Consider the following 23,170-nt stretch of genomic DNA (forward strand, 5'->3'; position numbering starts at 1 on the left):
GCACAGCGCATTGTTGTGAATGAGGGACAGGGTGACGTCAGCCCTCGAATGTCAACAATGTAGCTCCTGGGAGAAGGCGTTTCATAAGCGATACAAACAGCAGAGGAGGCTGCACGCTGTCTTTCAAAGGAACAAAAACCGTAACATTCACCGAATAGCAATTGTAATAGTGTAAGCACACTTTTACACGTTATAAAACAAAATATTGATGACTATTGAAAAACACGCGGTTTCAGCAGTTTGGAGGGGGTGCTGCTGAAGTCACCATGTGGAACCATTCTAATTTGTAAGAGACCAACGGAGCGCTGACGTGCAAGAAAACGGGAAAGTTACGGTGAGCTTATTACTGCTTATTACCTATAACTAATTACATTATGGCTTTGGTTTAAAGTGCGTTCCTTTCCCCGATTGCATTGTTCAATTTGCAGTGATTGTTTTATACTGATGTTGCCGCGCATTGCATTACATTTCCCATAAGTTCTTTGTTGACATCAAATCATATGCATACGTAAATGCATAGAGACGCGTGTATTTATTTTTATTTTTTTTACTTTGTTAATCAGCATAGCGAACGAATATCCTTCATTTGGCTATACCTTGAAGTGCTCGTCCCATTGTGCAGAGCCGTGACAGTGCGCTTTGTTGTGGGGGGCATGTTTTCGAACGGTCAAAGCGCAGAGGCTGGGTGGTCGCTGCATGGTCAACATGACTCGAGCTTCCATAACGATGAGGGCACTGTCATTTTGCGGAAAGGGGGGGCAGAGAGGGACAAAGGATCACATCTCGTAGCTCCTATTCCCGCCCTTGGCCGCGCTAGAAGGACATTTTATTAATGTTTTTCAACGAATTAGTGACTTTCAATCATGCAATATAGATTTTTACTCACAAAAAACGGGAAATAAATTGCACATTGACAATTTTTGTTTCACGGCTAGATGTCACTCTGCTCCCCACGTGTTAGTCTACAAACACCAATTACAGATGACAATAAATCTTAACATATGTAGATGAATGTCTGAAATTATTATTTTTAAATGATCAATGATTTAATGTCCTAATCTTATTTTTTGGATTCATTGCATTGATTGATTAATTTGATTTAATATAACGGATTTTGTTTCAGTGCCATGCATGAATATCGTCTACCCCTCCTGGCCATCTAATACTATTGTAATCTTTCAATCTGGAATGTGGTGTCACTCGCACTCCCTGACCTGTTACTTGAGCAGTCTTTGAACAGCTGCCTCTTTGTTTTAATCTAATCATACTAAGGTCATTTGCTTTCCCTTATCTTTCCTTGTTTATGGTCTCACATGACGGGGAAAGGCGGATTTGGGTGCAACAGCAACTCAAGCACTTGAGAGTGGAACATTTTTAGCACAGCATCTGATTCCGAGGAAGCGGATTTGCATCATTGTTTTGAAATGAAAGGATAGAGTGAGTGAGAGGGGGCAAGGAGGAGGTGGGACTTGGACGACCCTGAGTTGTTGTCAGTCTGCCAGAGCCAGTCAATGAACACATTCAACCATGCATGGGGAAGCTAGCTATATGCACACAACCACGCACCAGGATCATGCCCTAAATTGAATAGAACGTGGCATGTGAGAGATGACTTGTGAACAGTGGCGTGTATTCATGGATGCCAAGTGAAGCCAGGTTTCCCCCCAAAATTGACCAATAAAATAATTTATCTTTCGTCTCTCTGTGTTTCATACTGTTTCATCAATTCGCAAGCGGCTGAATGTATCTCACCGGAGAAAGCATTCGAGCGAGCGAAACAGCGCCCCTCGGTCTTTGTATGTGTTTCAGCCCATCATTTCGTATTATTCTGTACATAAATCTGAGACACTACATTTAGTATGATATGTTACGTTTTGTATGGTATGTATTAATTAGTGGATTTCCATAACTCATTTCGTATGATAAATTACAATTAGTATTATATGTTACGAATTTGCGAAATGTACAATATGTTACACGTTTGCAAAACGTATGATATGTAACGATTTTTGCTAAATGTATGATATGTTACGAATTCTAGCTAGGTGGCCCGCTAACGTTAGCTATGGGTCAGGGTTAAGTTTAGGATTTAGGTTAAAGGGTTAAGGTTAGCTAAAATACTAAGTAGTTGCAAAGTAGCACGTAGTTGAAAAGCTGCTAATTAGCTGATGTTGTCCGTGATGAGTTTCGAACTTGCAACTTTTGGGTTGCTAGATGTTCGCGTTATACACCCAACCGTGGTGCTGTAATAGTGGTGCCAGCTCCTGTTTTCTTTGCGACTTGCAGTAACTCCATGGTTCTAAATCAATAGTTGTTTAGTAGTCCGAAAATGTCGAAAATATTAACTTGCTTGACCATGCTGTAGGTCATTTAACTGTTTGTTACATGCAATATGCTTTGTGGACTTCACCGGACAGAGGTTGCTCTATAGTTTTGTGATGAAACAAATGTGTGGTTTAATTTATTCTGCCACTGTGTCTTCTTATTGTCTCGGCCTCAGGCCTATATATCACGGTGTCAAGGCATATGAACAAACAGGTTATAGAGCAAACAACGCAATTATCACAACACATAGGTTGTAATATGGGTTTTTGGGGGGGCTTTTTTTCTGTGATTTTACCCATGCGCTGCTACTGCTTGTGAAACTGAAATATTCAGCATAGCTGCTACAGCATTTTATGAATGCATCAAAAACAAGTCTGAACCTAACCTAACCTGCTTTTTTACCTCACCTTTTTAAAACAATATTCTCAGTAATTGAACCATATAACCACAAATACTACTGTAAAATGTAATGTTGTTAAAATAGCAGTTATGATAGTCGAGGAGGATATAATCGTGTCAAGTGTGCAGTGGTGATGTGTGGGTATAATAACTGAGGAAGCCAAGCCAGGAAAAATTCCATATTACAACCTATGTTGTGATAATTGCGTTGTTTGCTCTATGACCCATTTGTTCATACACCACTGGGATATACAATAAGGCAGAGACAACAAAAAGACAACAGTCACACAGAGGCGGAGTAAATTCAACAGCACATACATTTCTTTCATCACAAAACCGGAGAGCAACATCTGTCCGGTGATGTCCATAAGGCAAATATTGCATGTAACAAACATGACATACATCATGGTCAAGCAAGTTAACGTTTCCGACAGTTTACTAAACGACTACTGATTTAGAACCACAGAGTTACCTCAAGTCAGCAAAAAGTAAACTGGAGCACTGCCTCCGCTATTCCAGCACCATTTCAACTTAAAAATGTAAGCATCATTAAATCAACTAGGCCTAATACAGTGAAAACAAAGTTAAAGATAGCAATAAACGATTTAGTGCAATCAATGTTGCTAAATAACATGTGGCTGTCCATGGTAGCCTAACTCCTCACATGAGCAACAATGAACAAGCTAAGTTAGCTTTCTAATTAAAGGTACAATATGCAGAAATCGATCCGCCATTTCCTGGTTGCTAAAATTCAAAGAGTTCACTTAATTTCAGTTGATGTGACCAAATGTGGCTGGACGACGACATTATCAACATACAGCTGGCTGGTTATACGCTGTATCGGCAGGATGGAACAGCGGAGTCTGGTAAGACAAGGGGTGGCGGACTATGCATATTTGTAAACAACAGCTGGTGCACAATATCTAAGGAAGTCTCAAGGTTTTGCTCGCCTTAGGTAGAGTATCACATGATAAGCTGTAGACCACACTATCTACCTAGAGAGTTTTAATCTGTATTTTTTGTAGCTGTCTACATACCACCACAGACCGATGCTGGCACTAAGACCGCACTCAATGAGCTGTATTCCGCCATAAGCAAACAGGAAAACGCTCATCCAGAGGCGGAGCTCCTAGTGGCCGGGGAATTTAATGCAGTGAAACTTAAATCTGTTTTACCAAATTTCTATCAGCATGTTAAAAAATTCCCAACCACCTTTATTCCACAAACAGAGACGCGTACAAAGCTCTCCCTCGCCCCCAATTTGGCAAATCTGACCATAATTCTATCCTCCTGATTCCTGCTTACAAGAAAAAATGAAAGCAGGAAGCACCAGTGACTCGGTCAATAAAAAGTGGTCAGATGAAGCAGATGCTACATGACTGTTTTGCTATCACAGACTGGAATATGTTCCGGGATTCTTCCTATGGCATTGAGGAGTACACCACATCAGTCATTGGCTTCATCAATAAGTGCATCGATGACGTCGTCCCCACAGTGACCGTTATTACATACCCCAACCAGAAGCCATGGATTACAGGCAACATCCGCACTGAGCTAAAGGCTAGAGCTGCCACTTTCAAGGGGCGGGACTCTAACCCGGAAGCTTATAGGAAATCCCGCTATGCCCTCCGACGAACCATCAAACAGGCAAAGCTTCAATACAGGACTAAGATTGAATCGTACTACACTGGCTCCGACGTTTGTCGGATGTGGCAGGGCTTGCAAACCATTACAGACTACAAAGGGAAGCACAGCCGAGAGCTGCCTAGTGTTACGAGCCTACCAGACGAGCTAAACTACTTCTATGCTCGCTTCGAGGCAAATAACACTGAAACAAACATGAGAGCACCAACTGTTCCGACGACTGTGTGATCACGCTCTCCGCAGCAGATGTGAGTAAGACCTTTAAACAGGTCAACATTCACAAGGCCGCAGGGCCAGACGGATTACCAGGACGTGTACTGTGAGCATGCGCTGACCAACTGGCAAGTGTCTTCACTGACATTTTCAACCTCTCCCTGTCCGAGTCTGTAATACCAACATGTTTTAAGCAGACCACCATATTCCCTGTGCCCAAGAACACTAGGGTAACCTGCCTAAATAACTACCGACCCGTAGCACTCACATCTGTAGCCGTGAAGTGCTTTGAAAGGCTGGTCATGGCACACATCAACACCATCATCGCAGAAACCCACTCCAATTTGCATACCGCCCTAACAGATCCACAGATGATGCAATCTCTATTGCACTCAAATCAAATCAAATCAAATTTTATTTGTCACATACACATGGTTAGCAGATGTTAATGCGAGTGTAGCGAAATGCTTGTGCTTCTAGTTCCGACAATGCAGTAATAACCAACAAGTAATCTAACCTAACAATTCCACAACTACTACCTTATACACACAAGTGTAAAGGGATAAAGAATATGTACATAAAGATATATGAATGAGTGATGGTACAGAACGGCATAGGCACTCAACACTGCCCTTTCCCACCTGAACAAAAGGAACACACCTATGTGAGAATGCTATTCTTTGCTCAAAGCTCAAAGCTCATCAATAAGCTAAGGACCCTCGGGCTAAACACCTCCATCTGCAACTGGATCCTGGACTTCCTGACGGGCCGCCCCCAGGTGGTAAGGGTAAGTAGCAGCACATCCGCCACGCTGATCCTCAACACAGGGGCCCCTCAGGGGTGTGTGCTCAGTCCCCTCCTGTACTCCCTGTTCACTCATGACTGCACGGCCAGGCATGACTGCAACACCATCATTAAGTTTGCCGATGACACAACAGTGGTAGGCCTGATCACCGACAACGACGAGACAGCCTACAGGGAGGAGGTCAGAGACCTGGCCGTGTGGTGCCAGGACAACAACCTCTCTCTCAACGTGATAAAGACAAAGGAGATGATTGTGGACTACAGGAAAAGGAGGACCGAGCATGCCCCCATTCTCATCAACGGGGCTGTAGTGGAGCAGGTTGAGAGCTTCAAGTTCCTTGGTGTCCACATCACCAACAAACTAACACGGTCCAAGCACACCAAGACAGTCATGAAGAGGGCACGACAAAACCTATTCCCCCTCAGGAGACTGAAAAGAGTTGGCATGGGTCCTCAGATCCTCAAAAAGTTCTACAGCTGCACCATCAAAAGCATCCTGACTGGTTGCATCACTGCCTGGTATGGCAACTGCTCGGCCTCCGACCGCAAGGCACTACAGAGGGTAGTGCGTACAGCCCAGTACATCACTGGGGCCAAGCTTCCTGCCATCCAGGATCTCTATACCAGGCGGTGTCAGAGGAAGGCCCTAAAAATTGTCAAAGACTCCAGCCACCCTAGTCATAGACTGTTCTCTCTGCTACCGCACGGCAAGCGGTATCGGAGTGCCAAGTCTAGGTCCAAGAGGCTTCTAAACAGCTTCTACCCCCAAGCCATAAGACTCCTGAACATCTAATCAAATGGCTACCCAGACTATTTGCATCCCCCCTCTTTTACGCCGCTGCTACTCTCTGTTAGTATCTATGCATAGTCACTTTAATAACACTACCTACATGTACATATTACCTCAATTACCTTGACTAACCGGTGCCCCCGCACATTGACTCTGTACCGGTACCACCTGTATATAGTCTCGCTATTGTTATTTTACTGCTGCTACTTGTAACTTTTATTTCTTATTCTTATTCGTATTTTTTAAACTGCATTGTTGGTTAGTGGCTTGTAAGTTAGCATTTCACTGTAAGGTCTAAACCTGTTGTATTCAGCGCATGTGACTAATACAATTTGATTTGATTTGATTTGAAACACGCAATGTGTAGAGAATCATTGTAATCTAAACTGCTGTGAAATATATTTTCATTAACCAAAAATATTGTATTTTCAGCTGGTTGAAGCTGGTGTACAAAACCAAAAGTAAAAGACGCAAAAACTAAACTTAAGATAGGGAAGCATAGAAATAGCGCACATAGACAACATCTATCGCTTCTTAGAATTGCTTTCAATGACAGATCTGTAACTCACATTTCTATGTGAATTTGGTTGGGTTGCCCAAAAATGTACATATATCAGCTTTAAACTGAGCATACTAGGCAAAATCTAGGCTAGGGTTACATATTGAACTTTAGTTGAGCTCAGCTCAACGCTGATTGGCTAATAATTTAATATTTTTTTATCAAGGGAAATCAAATGCTTGCAAAACATCAATCAATATAAGGCTATGGTGGCAACATTTTAAACTCTTTTTGTCCAGACAGCTTCAGATACATGGGCTACACATACTGAAACAGAGGGGCGCTGTTTCCCTCACTCGGATGATTTCTCCGGTGAGATAGATTCAGCAAATTGAAGGAAAATTATTAAAACACAGAGACGAAAGATAAGAATATAAATAAAAAATTAAAAAAGTATATATGGCATCCATGAATACACAACACTGCAAGTGTGGCTTGTCTTCTACTTCAGTAACTTCGAATGAGTGAGTGTGGGGTGGGCAGGTTCAGGTTGGCGATTTGCATCCTGTGACAGACATACATGTGGTTGGGAGGAGAGTGAAACACACTTCCTGTGCTGTGTATGTACGGAGGCGTATTGCCACTTTCACTCGCTTAAATAACAGGATTCGCTTGTGGTAACTTCTCACTGCCTTGCCATGTCAGCAACACATCCAAGATATATGGACATGCACTGTACAGAAAAGTAAAATCAGTAGTGTTTTGACAGTCACATTTATAGTGGAAATTGTAGATTGTGTCTAAATTAAGATTAAAAATGCACTATGCAGAAATCGCTCCGCCATTTCCTGGTTGCTAAAATTCTAATAGTTCCCCTAATTTCAGTTTATGTGACAAAACAAGCAGGTGCAGTGTAGAAAATCATTGTATCATCTAAACTGCTGTGAAATATCTTTTCCATCACCAAAAATATTGTATTTTCAGCTGTTTGAAGCTGATGTACCAAACCGAGAGTTAAAGACGCAAAAACAAAACTTAAGAACGGGAAGCATAGAAATAACGCACATAGAACAGATATACCGCTTCTTAGACTTGCTTTCAATGAGAATGACAGATCTGTAAATCACATTTCAATGTGAATTTGGTTGGGTCGCCCCAAAAATTGCATATTGCAGATTTAAGATTAAGATCACTTTATTTGTCTAATTGTATCAAGGTCAAACAGAAATTTGACTTCTGCTTTGGGGTGGCAGATAGCCTAGTGGTTAGAGCGTTGGGCTAGTAACTGAACGGTTGCTAGATTAAATCCCCAAGCTGACAAGGTAAAAATCTGTTGTTCTACCCCCGAACAAGGCAGTTAAACCATTGGAAATAAGAATTTGTTCTTAACTGACTTACCTAGTTAAATAAAGGTTAAAAAAAAAAGATATATCCCAGCCTCTCAGCAAGATACACATGGAACAGGGTGCCACTATACTATGGGGCCCATGGAGTAGTTGTTTTCGGGGGGTTAAGTGCCTTGCTCAAGTCCACAACAGCAGGCGATGGTATCTAAGATTTGATACCAGCAACCGTCCGGTTGCCAGCTCACTTCCTGACAGATTTTTCTTGTCAGACCTGGCATTTGAACTGGCAACCTTCCGGTTGCCTCTCAAACCACTATGCTATCTGCCGGCTGCCGACCCATATTTTGTCACATCGTAATAAGAATAAATAGGACTAGCTGAACTGAATGCAGGTCTATTTTCATCTTAGATTCGTCATGTGAGGACATTGCCAGAGGGTGTTTTGTGTGTGTTTGTCCACCTTTGTGTCTGTATACGCCTGTGTGTCTGTGTCCGCTTCTGTGTGTGTGTCTGCTGCGTCTTTGTGTGTGCGTGTGTGTGCCTGTCATATTCCACTCATAGTCAGTGTTTCCCTTAGGATGTATTTCAGCAGCGGTGGCAAATAGCGTGGGGGGGGGGGGGGTTAATCACTTAATCAGTAAAAACACTATAACTAATTGAGAGGTCTACCATTACTTGTTACTTTTGTGATTTTTCATTATCCTCCCTCATGAGGGAGAGAAATGAGAAAATATCTTAAAGATATGTGGGTTTTTGGTAACGGAATTTCAAGGTACAAGGCAATGTTTCTTAAACTTATAGAAGGCAGAAACATTTCTCCTAAACTAAATATAAGTGTTGATATTAGTTGGAAGGGGTCTTTACTTCAACATTATTCTGTTTTGATGTATTTCTAACACCCTTTAAGACTTTTTCTGGTAGATGTTTTCTAAGACTCTTTTCCTTCTGTTTGACCAGAATCAAAGCCTTTGATTATTTGTAATTTATAGGATGGAAAATTGTTGAAAGATGTATACAGTATATGCCTTAATTTTCAAAAATATTGACTCTTAGCTTGCATTTGACAGCCAATTGGACATGCTCCTATGTTCTTCACATGTTGGTGCTCATTGGCCCTTTTACATGGAAATAGACAATTACATTATGTATGGTGAAGCACTGTGAGGCATTTCTCGGTGCTGTCACACAGAGGGAGAACGTCTGTATGATAGACAGACAGTGGTACCAATGCATTGGATTCAACTCCACTGGAGAAAGACATAGTACAGAATCTACCGTTACCCATGCGGAATCTATCCATATGAGACATCACCTCGTATGTTATTCTTCCACACACTGTCTGGCAGGCAGTATTGAAGCACAGCCCCCTAGTATGTACAGAGTACAGATAGTGCTGTGAGGTACATGTATAATTTACAGTGTAGAGCGTAGTGAAAGTCAAGTGCGGGTATGACTGAGTGTATCAGGATTCCCGTCTCTCTGAGAGGTTTGCTGAGGTGCAGGAAAAGCAGTCGGAGCGACGCCTCACCACCTCCTCTCCTCTCCCCATTATCACTCCCATCAATCCGTCCAAGGTGATAAGGACAGACTGTCTCTGGGGACGCCCGAGTGCCAGAGCGCTCCAGGGCAGACAGACCAAACCGTGGAGAGAGGCTGTAGATGAATATCCCTCTCTTTCTATCTATCTATCACTTTCATTGTCTTTTTCTTTCTGTATTCTCTATCTTTAGCTTTCCCTCCTTTATGTACCTTTATTATGCTTTATATCTCTGTCTCTCTCTCTTTCTCCCTCTCTTTCTCTCTCTTTCTCCCCCATTAACATATTGTCTGTGAATGCAGTAGAGGGTTTAATGGTGCTCAAGCAGCGCGGTCTGTCATGTGATTATATTTCACACATGAATCCTGTGATTTTTCATGACTGTCAGCAAACCTGCATCGAAACCTATATTCCATCAAATTCCTATATGAAATAAAATGTTTTTTTTTAATGCAAAATGTATGGAAGTGCACACATTGATAAAAACGTATTGACCTTTTGTGCTATTTCTTATGAAATGTGAATCGCCCATAAGTTTGAAAAAAATCGAGATATGATTTTTAGGCCATATCCCCCAGCCCTACTAGCACAGCAGAAATGTGTATTTTTATCAAAGTGTGAAAGGATGTGTACATCCTACGTCCTGATGCATGCAGTTCCCTCCCACTGGGCACAGACTGGTTGAATCAACGTTGTTTCAATGTAATTTGTCAACGTATTGTGATGTGGAATCTTTGTGGAAAATACATTGGATTTGAAAAAAGTCATCAATGTATCAATTATTAATTTGTATACAAACTGGCATTAAAGCCAGACTAAGTCAGTGGGACAGATGGAACTATCTAAGCAGAAGATACATCAAGTGTTGATATTTGGTTGCGTTGACAACCAAACAATTCAATATCACTTTTGAAATGCAACAAATAGTCTAATAAGTTGCCGACAAGTTAACAAATGATATGTTGGATTCACGTCTCCAACTCAACCACAAATAAAAGTTAAAGAATGTGATTAAGCCAGTGGCTCAGATGGAACTAACCAAGCAGTAGATATATCTAATTTAAAAGTTGATATTTGGTTGCCTTGTCAAACAAACACAATTCAATATTACTTTTGTAATACAGCAAATAACCTAAAGTTAAGGTTATCTTACAAACGAATGTAACATTGGGTCAGTAACAGAAAGGTTGCTGGATGGAGTCCCCGAGCTGACAAGGTAAAAATCAGTCGTTCTGCCCCTGAGCAAGGCATTAACCCACTGTTCCCTGGGCACCGAAGACGTGGATGTCGATTAAGGCAGTCCCCCGCACCTCCCTGATTCAGAGGGGTTGGGTTAAACGCGGAAGACACATTTCAGTAGTACAACTGACTAGGTATCCCCCTTTCCCTATCACATCCATGGCCACATTTTGAGGTTACTGTAACTATACATGTCTTCTTATGTAATCATATAAGGCGTGCATGTTCAACATAGCATGCAAAGGTCTTCGCAGGTCTGTGGAGATCTTCACAATTTCTGTAATAATCTGCGCAGAATCTCAAATGGCATTGATCATTTGCACCATGTACTTTTAATGTAATCACATCTCCAGTCCAGACCATTTGTTTCTGCTATTAGATGAAGCACATTGATAACCCATTAATCTGTTGCATAAATAAACAACATATCTGACATTGTATTCCCATTTGAACTTTGTTGTGCTTTTAAATGGTTGAATGTGCAATGATAGCCATTTGGGTGGTGACTAAACCGAAAATGAGACATTGTTTTTCCATTGGAATTTGGTTGTGCTTTTAGACAGGGATGGGAGGTTCAGCTCTTTTAATCTGATTTTTTCAACTTGTTCAGTCAAAAAGAAGAAATCTTTCGACTCATTTAGTTCATTTGAGTCAGTCATGCCCAGAGCACGACTGGTGAACGATGAACTGAAAACTCGAAAGAGTCATGGTTCGACAAGCCTCTCGTTCACGTCATTCACAATAGGTGTCTTATTGGAGCTGTCATTTGTGACTGAGACTTGCAAACGTCTGCTTTTAACAATGTACATTTGTTGATCGCTAGGCATACAAATGTGTTGAGGTCTAGTTGGGGCCGCAACCGGACTAGATTGTGAACGACTCTTGACAGAGTGCATTGCTTGACTGCCGTGAGGGTGATAAGCGCGATGTCGTTCGGCAAACTGCAGACCCCCTACGATTCTTTCCTCGAGTTCAGGTTTGTGGAGGTTCTAGAGTACGAGTGTTCCAGTGTGTTAAGGTTCTAGAAAGCTCTGTCCATCATAATATTCAATCATCAATGAATTGCGTTCACTCTTGCACCATGCACAATCAATGATCAATTCTTAACATGTCTTTTTCCTCTATGCTCATGATCTATTGTCCTGCGCACATATGACAGACAGTTGGTGGTCGGAGCACATCTCTGGAACCGCTGAGCAGGAGTAGTATGTATTAATCCTGCTGTAAGACTCATTGTGGCCAGCACTAGCAGGTCACACGAATGACTAAAATGAACGAGTCGCTCAGAAAAACAAGTCATGACTCGCGAGTCAGTAAAAGGAGTAATTCAAAAAGCACAAATTGTTCGGGAACTGCACATCACTAGAAACCATAGTGATAACACATTGGAAATTCAACAAACTTTTGGCTGTCTTTTTGAGTGGGTGAATATAGTTTCTAATCTCATTGATCAACATCTCAATCAAATATTACCTAATTATCCATGTTGATATGATGTGGTGTGCCCAGTGGGCTGTGCTCGTATCTGTGCCACCAGTACATCACGTTTAATAGGCATGGAATTGACAATTCATGTTCACAGCATGACAGTTGTTTTCACATTGTGGTTGAATTTTGGCGTTTCTTGACAGATCATTCCACATTCATGTATTCATCCGGACCTACCGCTGGTAAGAATTGTGCTCGCCGGATTGTAGGATTTTGACAGCATATTAGGGGATGCTTATACATTTTGGCAACATAGTTTGACACAGACCACCAATGTCATATATTTCATACACTCCAGAGGCTGTATGTATATGCTCTAATGTGTATGCTTTGATTTAAGAGAAAAGCCCTCTTGATTGCCCAATACCAGGCTAGTCTGCTTTATAGAAACTAGAATGTCCCCAGTCCGGGCATTCTGGCCCAGTATTGGCACAGCTGATGGCTGGCTCGGTTGGGGTTGGATAACCTTGCCATATATCTGGCAGCCCATCTGGCATGGCAGGGCATGATTAGTGGAGCTGGGGCAGATGGTGACGAGATCATACCCTGGGTCTTTGTTGTTTTGGGGGGTGCATTAATCCATGGATTCCATGGGTGGGCCCACCAGATAAGCCAAAGCCCATGTTGTTTATTCCCATTCTCTCTTGCTTGTTTAAAGGCCTCCAGATACATATAGGTTATATTTGGTATGAGTCATGGCACCACTGGGCAAAACAATGGCAAAGGCCTTGCAGTCGAAGAGCCAGTGTGAAGCCAGTGAACAAGGCAGTAGGAAAAAGGCCTGTAGAACTCATCAAGCTCGGTGTGAGTGTGTGAGCGAGAGAGAGAGAGAGAGAGGAAACCCTTGAGAAGCTTCATGCAGAGAGAGGAGTTAGACAGGAAGGCAGGCATGGAATCCTCACGAACCACAGGAAGAAACATAGGCAGGGCGAGAGAGAATGAGCTGGATTCTTGGAATGCACTTTAGCTGGGGCTACATTCTACAGGCTGTCAGTCATTAACCAGCTGAACCCAGTGAACCTGAGTGGGGCTCTAAGGTTCTTCCTGGGAGCTAAGTTACACCGGCCAGCCGGCCAGTCAGACTCTATGACAGAGTCATGTGCTCCACGAGGAACGAGGGGTCATTGAGGGGGAAAACCACTCCAATCAAGGGAACAAAAACAAACACAGGTCATTGCTCTGGTCTGTTTGTTATGTTTGATCACTTAGTCAGCGGTTCCACCTCTTTCATTTTAATGTGGAAAGAACAGGGTTGTGCATTTCTCCTCACGCATTCTTATTCTACAAATACTATTATTGCAGCAGCTGTGGTAAATGTTGATAAGTTATTGAGTATTATAAACTGGGTGGGTCGAGCCCTGAATCCTGATTGGCTGAAAGCCGTGGTATATCAGACCGTATACCACGGGTATGACAAAACATTTATTTTTACTGCTCTAATTAGGTTGGTAACCAGTTTATAATAGCAATAAGGCACCTCTGGGGTTTGTGATATATGGCCAATATACCACGGCTAAGGGCTGTGTCCGAGCACTCCGCGTTGCGTTGTGCTTAAGAACAGCCCTTAGCCGGTTACACTGGCCATATACCACACCCCCTCAGGCCTTATTGCTTAAATAATCTCGTGTTAATACAGTGCAATACAATACAACATTGGATGTGAGATTGTGCCCTATGTGGTGAATATTACACCTGTCTTTTTACATTATAATGCTTCCACATTCCTTTCCATGTTTGTGGCTGAAAGAAGACATATTTTGGTCTTTGATGTGAGGGGATTAGTGTTTGTGAGCCTCGACGGTTCTGGGACAGATGATATAGTACAGTAGGAGGTAAATAAACAACCGCTTGGTTATGCTCGTAGGAAGTGACGCACCACCTTGCTTTTACCCTCCAATCCTTTACTTGGAATGTTCACTGCAACAAAACATTGTCTCTTTTTAGTTTCTTGGTCAAGTTAGAACTCTCACAAGCCCCTGCAGTACTGTCATACACATCCGATATGACAGATAATACACTACCCACCATTGCAACCTGTACGCTCTCGTTGGTTGGCCCTCGCTTCATTCTCGTCGCCAAACCTACTGGCTACAGGTTATCTACAAGTCTCTGCTAGGTAAAGCCCCGCCTTATCTCAGCTCACTGGTCACCATAGCAGCACCCACTCGTAGCACGCGCTCCAGCAGGTATATCTCACTGGTCACCCCCAAAGCCAATTCCTCCTTTGGTCGTCTTTCCTTCCAGTTCTCTGCTGCCAATGACTGGAACGAACTGCAAAAATCTCTGAAGCTGGAGACTCATATCTCCCTCCCTAGCTTTAAGCACCAGCTCTCAGAGCAGCTCACAGATCACTGCACCTGTACATCGCCCACCTGTAAACAGCCCATCTATCTACCTACCTCATCCCCATACTGTATTTATTTATTTATCTTGCTCCTTTGCACCCCAGTATCTCTACTTGCACATTCATCTCCTGCACATCTACCATTCCAGTGTTTAATTGCTATATTGTAATTACTTCGCCACCATGGCCTATTTATTGCATTAACTTACCTCATTTGCACTCACTGTATATAGACTTTTTGTTTTCTTTTGTTCTACTGTATTATCGACTGTAAATTTTGTTTATTCCATGTGTAACTCTGTGTTGTTGTATGTGTCGAATTGCTATGCTTTATCTTGGCCAGGTCGCAGTTGCACATGAGAACTTGTTCTCAACTAGCCTACCTGGTTAAATAAAGGTGAAATAAAATAAAAAAATAATCAAATTTGAGAGGCCCCATAGAGATTGCCGTTACACATGCCTCTCAATGAATGTCTGACATATCTTAGGCAGATAATTATTACAGATAATGATGAAGAAATGGCTGCTGTGTCACGTTAATTGGCTGCTGTGTCATGTTAATTGCGATGTGAGAGAGGCACAATCTGCTCATTTTGTGATGGCACGAGACAGTGGTCTTTTGGGCTTGTGTTAATATTCCTCATCATGTTCCATTAACACCGATGGAACTGTGGAGGCCCTGAGATCAGCTTCTTTTGGCGTAGTCTAAGGACTTTGGTAGGGACAGCGAGCATAGGGACCGTACCATATTTTGACGCATAGGGTAGATGGAGAGAGATGTAGGAGATAGAGTTGCTAGTTGGATTGATGTCGGACATTGTTGGGGAAGTACATTGGTCCACAACCTTTCTTTCTTACTTGTTTATATCACCCATATCTTATTTTGGATAGATTCCCAGCCTCTAACATTTGTGTTGGCACTAGATGCTCTACCATTGCATGACTCTACAGATGTGAGACATCCAATCATTTTTTGGGTAACACCTGAGTTTACCAGAAACCCTAGAGTGTGCAAGATATGGAGACTAAAAGAAAAAGATCCCAGGCTATAAATGATGTCAGCCACAGAGCAGAAAGAAAAGAAAGAAGAGGAGAGTGGATGACTTAAATCTGGAAATGGACTGACAGCCAATAAAATGTTCCCACAGATGGAAACTCCCCTGCTTGTGTGAGGACAGGTGTAATGTATACACACACCTTGTCACAGAAGCTGCTCCGTTTTTATCAGGGACAGTTGTTATCATCACTGTTCCTGTGAGAAGGGAGGATGAGACTACGAGGGGGGGGGGGGGGGGTGCTTCCACAGAGATGCTTTTAGTTGTATTGTTTGTATGTTGTTGAATTTAAAATTGTGTGACTGTTTTTGTCTATCAGTGTTTTGTTACTTGTCATGTTTTATATATTTGTTTGTGGAAGAATATTTGCGGCTTCTGCTAAAGCTAATGGGGATCCCAATAAACCAAGATGCCACTGAATATCTTTTCTTAATCATATCTCTTCCCAGCTGCATCCTGACATCCAGTAACCAGGTCACAGTGACTCAGTTTCTGGATGAAATACACCAATGGATTACGCTCGGATTTCATCAATACAATTTTCTCTTTTTAGGGCTAAAGTGTATATTGAGTTCACATGTGTAACCTGAATGTCCTGTTGACCTCAATGCATGATTTGACACAAATATCTGAGTTAGGATTTGGTCCTTACAGAATACATTTCCAGAATCTGACAGAATATCTGCTGCGCTGTAAAAACAAACTTTCTGAGTACAATTCAGATCATGTCATTGTGTACTGTATTATCTTGGTAGATTTTCCTTTATGGAAACACTGTAGGTGTGCAACGACCCACACATGTACTTTCGTTTTTCAGCTGCAGAGGATGTTAGTGTTAGCCAGTGAATGAAATATCCCACATGAAAGTGGTTGGCACAATTTTCCTCTCTTTGTGACTAATTTGTCAACAGAGAGGTTTCACACCCTCAGGGTTATCAGTCAATCTCTTTTTACATGTATGTGGATTTTGCATATAAGCAAAATTATTAAATAACCAGAGATATTTTGCCACTACTAGTCTGCAAGGATACAATTTTGGGATGTATTGATTATTAATTAAAGCTGATTGTTTGAGTGATGTTACGTTTCCATGTATGTTTTAGAGGAAGTGGAAATGGTAGCTGTTGGCCATCTCCATCCTTGTCTAACCTCTCAGAGGTGCCAGAGAGTCAAGTTCCCTGTTTTTCATCTTCTATGAAAGTACCTCAAAACCAGAATGTATTTAACAGAAAGTCACCCTGTGGTCTTGTCTCACACCTTCTCTCACTTCCGTCACAATTTTGGCCATTCATTTCCTCCTGACTTTCACTGCTGTGATATTTCGCTAGGTCCTCCCTCACATTGACATTAAGGTATCGTTCCGTGTCATAGCTCCAAACCACATTTCCTCCCCCAGACTATTTCCACTTGATCTGAAAACGAATGCTATGCTATGGAGGCGTGATAAACTGTGAAAGCATGTCACTGTTGTTACTGACCTGTACTGTTTTGAGCTTGTTAACCACAGGACATTGCAGATATGAGTGGACCCCTGATGGCATTTCAATTTCTTTTAAGGAAAATGACAAATATTTGGTATTTGACGTTTTCATATTTGTAAGTTACATTCCCCCACTTCCCCACCCCCCTCTCTCTTTCGCTCATCTTTCTCTCCCACACACACACACCGGCTGTTGTGAGGTCGTCACCCAGCTCTGGGGTGAAACGTGATCAGCCACAGTTCTCCTGGTTTGCTGCCCGCACCAGCTTTCTCGCTCTCTTTCTCCTAATCAGGCCTCTGTGTCTGAGGATCCATCCAGTCATTAATGGTCAGAGGCGGTATGGCGGGTGCTGAGACTGCCGCCAAATTACCACCAGGGGGTGTCACATGGCAGGGGGTCAGCCTTGATACAGACCCCGAGGAGACATGTAGTTCTTAGGGTTCACACAAAGCCTTTACAATCACTCCTGGATGACTTTGGTCATTTAAGCAACTTTGATGTTTTAGGAACCGTTGATTCTGAGATGTTTTTCATGTTTTGCCTGTTTGCGGAATTTTTCAACTGAAATCCTTGTGTGGTTACTGATACATTCCAAGAATGGTCTGTTTGTACTGACATGGCTTTTGTCAAGCATTAAGCAGCCATGCAGACCCACACACACACACACACACACACACACACACACACACACACACACACACACACACACACACACACACACACACACACACACACACACACACACACACACACACACACACACACACACACACACACACACATACATACATACATACATACATACATACACACACTCATCCATTCAGTAGCCTGTCCATGTTTGACCATGAATGAATGCTGGGCGGCCGTGTTAGTTCTCTACACACACTGACTGACTGCTGGGGGTTATTCCTGGCCAGAGCAACAGTGTACGTTTCTGTCACATGGCCGCTCGGCTAGCTCTAAGCTGTCTGTTACCATTCTAAACTGGGCTGTGGTGGTGACTCACCCTGGGCTGGCTGGGCTCCGACCAACAAAGCGCTGAGCTGTGGGAAGTCATGATTCACTCCTCCTGCTCCCTCCGTTTAGTTCACTTTAGTTTAGTTACCACCACACGCCCAAAATACTCTCCAGGCTACTACGACGTGACCACGCTCCCCACTGACTGGCTGGCTAGCATGGACAGACTGCTTTTCTCCAGCACCACCATGCATTTCTGCTGTTACCTATGGGGAATATCTGCTCTGGCCCACTGAGAGAAAGGGTTTACTAGGCCTAGGGTGCATTTAACTGGAGTCACTGACCCTGACATGGACTGGAGAGAGACATTACGCAATTGCTCTGTAAAGGTTTCTGAGGTATGCACTGCATGACTCATGGTTGTGGTGGATGTTAACTCTTTAGTGAGTGTGTTTTTGTCCTTTCATGGAGTGTCCAACTATGCACCATTACAAAGATGTTGTTTTTAGGGGAGAAAGAAAGTGTGCAACTTTAGTAGAATACAGCTGTGGAGTGGAGACCCAGCTATCTTGGGCTGACTAAGTTTGTGACCCACATCGTGGGTCCATTGTTTGTGCATGACTTTCCCTCAGAAAATGTGTGCGTGTGCATGTCTGTGCGCTGAAGTAGCGAGCAAGGTGAAAGTGACTATTGATAGTCAATGGCCAGAGATGGGAGCCAATGTTCAATGTATCATGTCAGCGTCTAGAGGGGAGTAGATTGTAAGTTACACCACTACTACTACTGCACACACACACTACACACACACACACACACACACACACACACACACACACACACACACACACACACACACACACACACACACACACACACACACACACACACACACACACACACACACACACAGTCTCCCTCTTTTTCCTTATCTCTCGCTGGTTCTTTCTCTCTATTCTGTAGTTAAATCATGAACTACTCATAATGAAGGATCTCTCCTCTCCGTGATGAATGAATTTCAGATGCCGTGTGCTCTAACCTAGTTCATCTGAAATGAACCAGGCCCTTCATTAAACAGGCTGGCTGTGCACAGGTCGACTCACCCTTCAGTTGCGTCTCGAGTAACCCTTGAATATGCCATTTTCCTGTCTGGAGGGCCAGTGGGGAGCTCGTTTGCAGTAAATCCAATTTCACTTGACAATGCCTGGGTGCCTTATAGCTGTAAAGAAGATTGAGACTTGCACAAACAGTGTAAGGTATGACCTCAGATGACATACTGTATGTCATGGGTTTCACTGACCTTCTGAAAGTGAGATCTCCTAACCCTGATTCTGGAACAAAGAGGTTTTGTTAAACGCAGATGATGATGTGACTGGTGCATTTCCGGCCCAGCAGCCCTCAGGGGAAGGCCCCTGGTAATGGACCCTGTTGCCCAGCTTTCTCAATATCACTTGTCTTATGATGTTTCATCCAACCTAATGCCCCTTTTGATGACTAATTATAAAAACAAATGTGTTATATGTTCTTCCCCAATATGTGTTGGAACGAAAGAAGTCTGACATTGTTTTATTGATTTCACACATTGCCGTCGAGCTGGGCTATGTGTGTTTTGGTCGAGATCAACCTCACATAAAACCCACTTTCATCACCTTCCTTTTCTTATTCTCTCTCACACACACTCCCAACGCACACACACCACACACATACACGCACACATTGTCGTGAGTTGAAAATAAGACATAATCAGGGCAGGAAGAACACAGGGTGGAGGGAAGTAGGGCATAGCAGTTGTCAGTGGTGTATAGTGTACTGTACATCACCACCAGCATCGGCCTTCAAGTGGGAAGCCCTGAATTATTACTGTTTGTTAATTAATATTTCTCTGCCAGCCCAGAGGAAGACTGGGGCCCCACTCTCTGTGCTCTGTGCTAAATAATTCACAGCTAGTTGCTGATAATCCTGCTGGTTTACTTTCGATCACAAGGTTGTTTTCTTCCTCCTTCTTACTCAGGGGGCGGCCTTAGATGTGGGGGGTTTTTGATAGATGCAGATGGATTGAATATAGGCTAGCCTCACTTTAAACTACGAATGCCATGTTATAATATTGCACTAAATTACTCAAAGGTTTATGTGCATTCCCTGTGGAAACTCCAGGTCGAAACAGAGATGATAGATCATACAATTTGTTTTGTTTTGTAAAGTATCCTTGAAAAATAAATGCACTGTAAAAACTGTATTTTTCTTCTTCTTTTGATTTGGTACTATGGGTAGGGTTGCAAAGCTACCGGTAATTTACTAAAGTTACTGGAATCTTCACTAATTTTGCTAATTAACAGAAAATCTATGGCAATCTATTGTAACTTTGGTCATTTATACTTGAATAACTTTTAAAATATCTATTCATATATAGTATTCATTTTTTATATTGTCCACGAGTTTCTAGTAGATAGACCATGTGGTTCAAGAGAAAATAGCCTAATTAATGAAAAAAACATCAACAGTGGCATTATTTTGCAACTCTTTCAACTATTGACTTTTTTCACAACTCCCACCATTTTGATGCCAAAACATTGACAACAAATACATATTGACATCGTAAAATAAATAAAAGTGTGTAAAACATTTTTTAAAGGATTTCATGCTGAAACCCTCATATTGTGAAATTGTTAGATTACTTGTTAGATATTACTGCATGGTCGGAACTAGAAGCACAAGCATTTCACTACCCTCGCATTAACATCTGCTAACTAATTTGTATGTGACAAATACATTTTGATTTGATTTGATTAAATACCAATGGTATTCACTAATTTTATGGTTTATATTTAGGATAATGTTTAACAGCTATGTCATTAAATTTGTTATAAAAAATATTATTATTTAATAATTTCATGTGATAAGGCCACACAGAGGGCCAGAGATAATTACAGACACCTGTGATAATCAGAAGGACCCAAAAGGGACACTAAATGTCTTGTGATAGATTACATCAGCTGGGCTAGACAATCTGGTCCCTCTCTTTCTAAAATTATCCGTCGCCATTGTTGCAGCCCCTATTACTAGTCTGTTCAACGTCTCTTTTGTATCGTCTGAGATTCCTAAAGATTGGAAAGCTGCCACGGTCATCCCCCTCTTCAAAGAGGGTGACACTCTAGACCCAAACTGTTACATACCTATATCTATCCTGCTGTGCCTTTCTAAAGTCTTCGAAAGCCAAGTTAACAAACAGATCACTGACCATTTCGAATCCTACCGTACCTTCTTCGCTGTGCAATCCGGTTTCCGAGCTGGTCACGGGGGCACCTCAGCCACGCTCAAGGTACTAAACGATATCATAAAAAACAGTACTGTGCAGCCGTCTTCATCGACCTGGCCAAGGCTTTCGACTCTGTCAATCACCGTATTCTTATCGGCAGACTCAACAGCCTTGGTTTCTCAAATGACTGCCTCGCCTGGTTCACCAACTACTTCTCAGATAGAGTTCAGTGTGTCAAATCGGAGGGCCTGTTGTCCAGACCTCTGGCAGTCTCTATGGGGTTACCACAGGGTTCAATTCTCGGGCCAACTCTTTTCTCTGTATATGTCAATGATGTCGCTCTTGCTGCTGGTGATTCCTTGATCCACCTCTACACAGACGACACCATTATGTATACATCTGGCACTTCTTTGGATACTGTGTTAACAAACCTCCAAACGAGCTTCAATGCCATACAACACTCCTTCCGTGGCCTCCAACTGCTCTTAAATGCTTGTAAAACTAAATGCATGCTCTTCAACCGATTGCTGCCCTCACCCGCCCCCCCGATTAGCATCACTACTCTGGATGGTTCTGAATATGTGGACAACTACAAATACCTAGGTGTCTGGTTAGACTGTAAACTCTCCTTCCAGACTCATATTAAGCATCTCCAATCCAAAATTAAATCTATAATCGGCTTCCTATTTCGCAACAAAGCCTCCTTCACTCACGCTGCCAAACATACCCTCGTAAAACTGACTATCCTACCAATCCGCGACTTCGGCGATGTCATTTACAAAATAGCCTCCAACACTACTCAGCAAACTGGATGCAGTCTATCACAGTGCCATCCGTTTTGTTACCAAATCACCTTATACCGCCCACCACTGCGACCTGTATGCTCTAGTCGGCTGGCCCTCGCTACATACACGACTCCAGGTCATCTATAAGTCTTTGCTAGGTAAAGCTCCGCCTTATCTCAGATCACTGGTCACCATAACAACACCCACCCGTAGCACGCGCTCCAGCAGGTATATCTCACTGGTCATCCCCAAAGCCAACACCACCTTTGTCCGCCTTTCCTTCCAGTTCTCTGCTGCCAATGACTGGAACGAATTGCAAAAATCGCTGAAGTTGGAGACTTATATCTCCCTCACTAACTTTCAGCATCAGCTATCTGAGCAGCTTACTGTACATAGCCCATCTGTAAATAGCCCATCCAACTACCTACCTCATCCCCATATTATTTTTATTTACTTTTTTGCTCTTTTGCACACCAGTATTTCTACTTGCACATCATCATCTGCACATCTATCACTCCAGTGTTAATTTGCTAAATTGTAAGTACTTCGCTACTATGGCCTATTTATTGCCTTACCTCCTTACTCCATTTGCACACACTGTATATAGATTTTTCTAATGTGTTATTGACTTTACTTTTGTTTATCCTATATGTAACTGTGTTGTTTTTTTTTGTTGCACTGCTTTGCTTTATCTTGGCCAGGTCGCAGTTGTAAATGAGAACTTGTTCTCAACTGGCCTACCTGGTTAAATAAAGGTGAAATAAAAAAAATAAAAAAACATAAAATCCTTGAAAGATACCAAAATTCTGGTAGTTTACTGGTAAACGTAGAAAGTTTCCAGTAATATAACCCTCCATTTGCAACCCTAACTATGGAAGATGATGTGGATCGATGTGGCATTCCTTTGAGTTGAGCTTCTGAGGTTAACCCATTGAGATCAGTCTCATTCACAACGGTGCCCTGATCACAGTAACGTAAAAATCCAAAATACAATATGAAACAAAACAG

The 23,170-nt window shown here is 42.3% G+C and overlaps 1 protein-coding gene across 1 annotated transcript in view; it reads left to right on the forward strand.

Annotated features, from left to right (window-relative positions):
• Positions 1-11,722: 11,722 nt before the first annotated feature.
• The window catches only part of LOC120023330 (transcription regulator protein BACH2-like), a 30,527-nt gene continuing 19,079 nt past the window's right edge, over positions 11,723-23,170 (forward strand). Inside the window, exon 1 of the mRNA XM_038967345.1 lies at positions 11,723-11,806. Within this exon, the coding sequence (XP_038823273.1) occupies positions 11,723-11,806 (84 nt within the window). The remainder of the gene's footprint in view (positions 11,807-23,170) is intronic.

This window comes from Salvelinus namaycush, chromosome 28 (genome assembly GCF_016432855.1).
Source record: "Salvelinus namaycush isolate Seneca chromosome 28, SaNama_1.0, whole genome shotgun sequence".
Lineage (NCBI taxonomy): Eukaryota > Metazoa > Chordata > Actinopteri > Salmoniformes > Salmonidae > Salvelinus > Salvelinus namaycush.